General features: G+C 37.2%; 1 protein-coding gene across 1 annotated transcript in view; it reads left to right on the top strand.

The window, feature by feature from the left end:
- Nucleotides 1-1,417: 1,417 nt before the first annotated feature.
- mob2a (MOB kinase activator 2a) overlaps nucleotides 1,418-6,834 on the top strand; it is a 58,916-nt gene continuing 53,499 nt past the window's right edge. Inside the window, exon 1 of the mRNA XM_055192195.2 lies at nucleotides 1,418-1,676. Coding sequence (XP_055048170.1) covers nucleotides 1,660-1,676 — 17 coding nt within the window. The 5' untranslated portion in view covers nucleotides 1,418-1,659. The remainder of the gene's footprint in view (nucleotides 1,677-6,834) is intronic.

Genomic DNA, 6,834 nt, shown 5'->3' with positions numbered 1-6,834 from the left:
TGTGGTCGTACATCAGCGTATCAAATCTGGTGAAAAAATCTCTTTTCGTTGCGAAGTTATAACCATTTATGTGTAAAAAATACAAAATTTAAAGGTAATTTTTCGTTTTTTGCAATTTTCGGCCATTTCTGATGAAAATTTTAATATAACGCCAATAGAACTTTTTGTTCAGAAGGTAAGGTTAGTTTCTTCTTATGGTGTTTTTGAGTCGATCAGAATTACGGTCGCGGAGATATTTGCGCGTGTTTTTTAAGCGCTATTTTGCCGCACAGGGTTAACCGTAAGGCGAATCCTGGCATGTTTGGTATCGTTGGACTCGGCAACTATTCAAAACTCCAAGGAAACAAGTCCCTTGTAAATATGATGATCATAGCCAAAGTTATAGGCCTATAAAACATTCGTCTGGCCACTAGGTGGCGCTGCAACGAAACTGTGCATGCTCCCTCAGTTCCTGACTGGCATCTCAAGTACCAAGATTTGTGTCAATAGGCCTAAGTTTGGTGAAGATACAGCCTAAAATCTGTTTTTTTGCGCTCTACGTAAAATTCGTTGATGCGCTATACGACAACGGATTGGTTTATCAAAATTATTTTAATAACTTTTTGCCATGAGTGTCTCTAGATGCTGCATACCAATTTTCGTGGAAATCGGCCAAAAGCTCTAGGACAAGTTCGCAAAAGTAGGTTTTACGAATAATTCAAAATGGTGGAAAAATTTTCATGACGGAAAATGACGTCATAGGGTCCATTCGAATCGTCTTGAGCCAAGGAATCAGAGGAAACAAGAATTTCATTTCTAGGATTTACGGATCAGAAGTTATAAGCAAAAACATAAGTTCAACTTTGGACTGTTGGTGGCGCTAGCGGGTTTGAGATAGAGACTCCAAATTTGCTGTGGATAATATTTGGACTGTCCTCTATCAGTGTGCCAAATTTCATAACTTTCCTACGTACGGTTCTATGGGCTGCCATAGACCGCAATGGCGGAAGAAGAATAACTAATAATAATAATAATAAAATTAAGAAAACTAACAAATACAATAGGGTTCTACGCCCCTTCGGGGCTTGACCCCTAATAATACTTATTTTATTACATGTGAAAACTAAGCAAGGTTTAAAGACACAATGTGTGTGTCCATGTAAAAATAAAACTGCTGTTTTGCAGGATATCTTGTTTTATTTCTGACTGCAGCAGATGTGAACAATGACAGGCACGGAAGCAAGGGTGGGGGTGTCGAATCTGTGTCTGTGTTTTAAAACCTAGTCAGCTGCCTATCTAGACCGCATTCATGAATATTTCCCTGACATCACGTCGGTTGATGTTCAGTCAGTCACGATCACACTCGCCGCGATTTGAGACACCGTCCGCCTTTACTTCCGGATTCCCAAAATCAAGCAGTAGCGGGGCTGAATCCTTACTGCACTGAGTGCATGAGTGCCGGTGCACAGTCCTGACATTAGCCAACTGAGGCGATATTATCAGCGGTCGTGGCTATTTTAGAAACATCATAGAAAGTCAATGCAGAAGAGAAGATTTGTACCCAGAAATGTTGTACATTGATACACCGTAGCAGATTTACATGCATAGAGAGACAACAGAGTTTGAGACAGCCGGTGAAAGTCACAGCAGAGCTGGCGTGGGTCGGTCCTTAACATCAGCATGGATTGGTTGATGGGGTGAGTTTAATATTTATTATTCATATATAAGCACTAGCCTATACATTCATCTGGATACATAGAAAAAAGAGTTAAAATGTGTGTGAAACAAACATAAACCTAACCCAAAGAGTGTAGTGGAAAGTGCGTTATTATTGTACAGTTTTACCTCATCATCAATGCACGCGTGAGTTTGCCGAGAACGCGCACTTATCTCTTGTTGTGACGCATAGAGGGAAACGGCTTTGTGCATCTGTTACCATTAAGGGCAACTTACAAGAAGTTTGGATTTTGTTGCGTTTGTTCTTCCAAGTTGTCAATGCTGAACTTTGCTATTGACTTATTTGAACTAAACCTGCATCATGACTGACAGACTTAATGTTTGAGTGGTATTTTGCATAGTAAAAGACTAGTATATAATGCGTTTACAGTGCTGGTTTCTCCTATGATATACTGTTGGGCTGGGGTAAGGTTTCTTAAAGGGGACATATCACGAAAATCTAACTTTTTCCATGTTTAAGTGTTATAATTGGGTCCTCAATGCTTGTATCAACCTATAAAATGTGAAAAAAATCAACCCAGTAACTTAGTTTTGGTAAACCATTCTCTGCAAGCATGTGCAAAAATAGATAATTGAAATCTGGCTCCCCTTGTGATGTCAGAAGGGGATAATACCGGCCCTTAATCTGCACTAGTATCCAGCCACGGCACTGCCATTTAGTGCAGAGATCAGCTCATTTGCATAAAGGACACACCCAAAACGGCACATTTTTGCTCACACCTACAAAGTGGCAATTTTAACATCCTATAATACATTTTCTACATGCTGTTTTAAGCTAGAACTTCACATGTACTCTGGGGACACCAAAGATTTATTTTACATCTTTAAAAAGTCTTGTGAAACGTCCCCTTTTAGTTTCACCAGAAGGTCCACCAGGGCGTCCTGCTACATGTGTCATGGTTTTTGGGTCAGGAACCTTAATATCAAAGATGTAAAAAAGGTACACTCTCAGAAAGTGCACCTTTGTACCGAAAAGGTGATTGGTCCTCCTCATTTGCATTTTATGGACCTATATATACAGTATTTTTAAACATGGTGGCATTGTGTTTGTGAGGACTCAGATTAAGTTTTTTTTGCACCTGGGATGGCATGAAAATGAGTAACTGATGTGAACGTTCAATTTTTGTTGAATACATCCAAAAAGCAATGCATTAAACAAAACACATATTTACAAAGCAGAAATGCAGGTTGTTTATAGATACATACAAGTTATTGTGTTTATATAGGAAGACTGCAAGCATACAGTACATATTGCATATGTGCACACTATTGCTGTGATCGTAGATGCATCTTAGTTATGACTTTACATAAATGTGCTGAGCATACAGTAATATGATATTGCTTTCTGATATCATTACTGTACCGAGGTACCTATAGTGCATGTTTGTAAAGGTTATAAGAGAGACATTTTGAGGTCACTATAGGGGAAATCATGTGTTTATTATACAGATTTTGGAAGTATAGTTAGAAAACTTTACTGTAAAATTTACTGCACGTTGTTATAAGATTTCTATTATAGATCATAAGTAAACATCTACCAGACACATTATAAAACGTATGTTATTGAAGTATGTTACTCTTGACTTCAAAACGTCCTTACTATACTGTACTTTTAGACACTATAATGTTTTGATGGCTCTGTTTGTGCAATAAAATGAACCAAACAGACATGTTTTGGCTGATGTAAGCAGTTTAGTTTACTTTAGACCTAAATGCTATTAATAAGCACACGCAAGCTGAAGCGTTATTTTAAGTGCATCAATTTGCTGTCTTTCAGTGAGCGGTTACATGTGGCTTCTTATTAATATTTCCGACTTATTACGTGAGACCCTTGGACTGCTTTTGCTGTTTTGGACACATAAAACGCCACATTAGTCCCAGTGGGACTAAAGGTCAAATTTTTTCTGAATTTTGATGTCTTGCATAAGCATAATTTTGGCTTTATCCCTGAGATTCACCTATTTCAGCAGAAAGATACGCTTTATAAAAATGCCATTTCATAGACGCCAAGCTTGTCTTGACGTGCCATATGTAAACTGACCTTGCAGAGTTTTCAGCTGGAAATAGTGCGGGACTTAATATTGGTTAATATTTAGCAGACACAAAAGTAATTTCAGAAGACAAAATTTGTTGAAGAAGAAGAAGAAATACAATCCTCATTTAATAATAAAGTCTTTTAATGCATGTTAGTTTTAGATGCCGTGAGGCTACTGGCATCAAACAGGGCACTTGACACACATTGGATTGAATATATAGAGCATTTATTTGAGTGGAGATTTCCACTTTGTAGAAACAATACAGAAAGGCCGGAGGGAAGGAAACGCTCTCGGCTGGGTGGAGGGAACCATTGTTTTTTGGGGCAGTACTTTATGGGAACTGTATCAGATTGATGACGCTATTATACCAGATTTAAGTTTGAATAAGTGACACACAGACATTTACTTACAATTGGTTTCCTGTAGATAATTTGTAGGCAGATATTTATTGGTAATCTTCCTGGTATGAAATGTTTTTCCTTTCTTAAAGGTCTTGCTCTGTCAGTACATGTTGTGTTTGACACAGCTGTGTTCTTGCTTGTTTGCTTGGGAATTCTGTGCAGAACAGTGCCAGCCAGGAGATTGAAGAGCACAAAATTAGGAAATATTAAGCTCCCTGTCTTGTTTAAAGGTGCCGTAGAATGTAAAACTGTATTTACCTGGGCATAGACGAATAATATGAGTTCTTAACATGGTAATGACATATAGTGACCCCTAAACATGATTGTTTCCTCCTTCTAATGTAAACCTTGTGCATGCAAAAACTAAGCAATCACAAGCCAGTATCACGAAATAACGTACCTATAGTCACGTAATTTTGTGAGTCTTTTCCATGACACTGACACATTTTTCTGCCTTTTTGCGTGAACATATTTCTGTTTACGTGTCACTGTCACGTATTTCAGTTTACGTGTCACTGTCACGTATTTGTTACTCAACTGTTTTGTCCTATTTTCTTACCATTGTCGCTTCGGTAAAGGGTTAGATTTACATAATATGACATCCTTACCCAAACCCAATTCTAACGGCAGGTGACAATGGTTTAAAATTTTGAAAATATAAAAAATAAATCAGAATTTTTTTTTTAAAGTATTAAATAAAAATAGCGGAAAAACGTGTCAGTGTCACGGAAAACACTCACAAAATTACGTGACTATAGGTACATAATTTCGTGATACAAGGTTGCAATATAACACCAACTGTGGATTTACAGTGATGATGTACGCCCCAACATTAAATTACATATTAAATTAATTACAGTGTTGTTACAATGCTATAAACAAAGTTGTGACTGCTGAGTTAGCGCTATATGCTAGTAGTTAGACTGAAGTACTACTATTGACTTTACAGTTACGTTTTGGAGGTCCATACTGAAAAAAAAACACCACTCAGAAACGTCCATTAACTCTTTCCCCGCCATTGATGAGTTTACTTGTCAATTAAGAAAAAAAAACGATTCCCTGCCAATGATGAGTATTTCCGGCTTTCTGCAATACCGCTAATATCCACCAGGTGGCTTATAAAACCCAGAAGTATCAGGGCAAACAGTTGTATGTTCGTGTCAGTTTTGAGGATCGCTCTGCACCGGATCTCTATCAAAAGTCCTTCACAAAAATGCAATTATCTTAGCTTTTTGCTCAAAATTAGCTGTTTTTGAAAAGACCTACACATATTTGAGAGGTGATAAAAGAGAACAAATGAAGGTAGGATGAAACAGGTTTTTTCGTTTGAAAGCAGAGGGTCCGTTCTTTCATTTGATATATTGTATGTTTAATGTTTATATATTTAAAGAAGAACATTTTGTGGAAGTCATTACATTTTTGTGAAAATCATGAAAAATGCTGGCGCTGTGGCTGGCAACCTTTAAAAAAATAACGCTGGCGGTGAAAGAGTTAACAATCTCCAAACAATTAATTATTCCTCAAATTTCGTATCTTCATCTGATACAGGCACAAACATAAAATCTGTTTACACACACACAGAGCTACTAAAGGAGCTGCTCTGTGAAACAGCCAATCAGAACAGAGCTCAACATTATTATTCATGACCCTGCCAAATAAGGTAATAACAGTTAATTTCATTCTAAAGGCAAATCCTAGAGTTGTAAATTGATATGTTAAAATGTTTCTAGCTAAAAAACGCTACAGTTCTTTTAATTTCCTTTAATCCAACGAAAGCATTACAATTATGGTATTTTGATAAAATGGAAAATGCTAACAAAAAATAAAAAAAAACTACATTTTAAAAAAAAATTTGAGTTGTTCTTGTCCAGGCAAAAGTAAAAGTTAAAGTATTGATTCACGAAGAATCCGCATTTAGGTTTAATAGAGTCATTAGCCCTGTAAAGCAAACATTACCACACAAAGTGCCAATAAAACTTCCTTTCATAAAAGTCTTATGAGTCCAAGTTATGTTGGGTCAAAGAGGCTTTTAAAGACTGCAAAGTCTATTAAAACCAAAAACAAACCCGTATGCCCTGTAGTTTGACCTTTATGCATTGTCTTTATTGTGATTGGCTGTACAGATGGAGTGTCTGCTTTAAGCCAATGAACCTTGATTAGGTCATGTTATTTTTTTTTAGTTTAATTTGATTTGTCCCTGAGGTACAGAATGGCTTTTTTCTTTCTCATTCATGCTATTATTCTGTTGTCAAGGTGATCCAAACCCTCATCATGAAAACATCATCTTGTCCTTCAGCTTACGTGTCATGACAGGCTCTTCATAAACGCTTACCCCGGTAACCACCATGTTTTAAATATCACTAAAAAGGATTTAAAAGCCTTTATAATGTGCACAAAAGCAAACGCTATCTCTTTGACAGACACAGTGACGTCTCCAAAGCTTTGTTGTATTTGGCTAGCGAGTTTCCACATTGGTCCTTTATGTTACTGCTTTGCCATAATGCATGTATACCCTCTTCAGGCTGGACGCAGGTATTGCGTCCTCATTCATTGCATGCTTGTAAACATCACGGCCTGGGAAGTGAAACATACTCGGTTAAAGAACATGCAACATATCGTGCCTTATATGTCTTCTGCATTTCAAAGGAGGACTAAGCAAGCTTTGTTCAACAGGAAGTTGT

Source organism: Misgurnus anguillicaudatus, chromosome 6, assembly GCF_027580225.2.
Source record: "Misgurnus anguillicaudatus chromosome 6, ASM2758022v2, whole genome shotgun sequence".
Lineage (NCBI taxonomy): Eukaryota > Metazoa > Chordata > Actinopteri > Cypriniformes > Cobitidae > Misgurnus > Misgurnus anguillicaudatus.
This window is presented reverse-complemented; position numbering and strand designations above follow the sequence as displayed.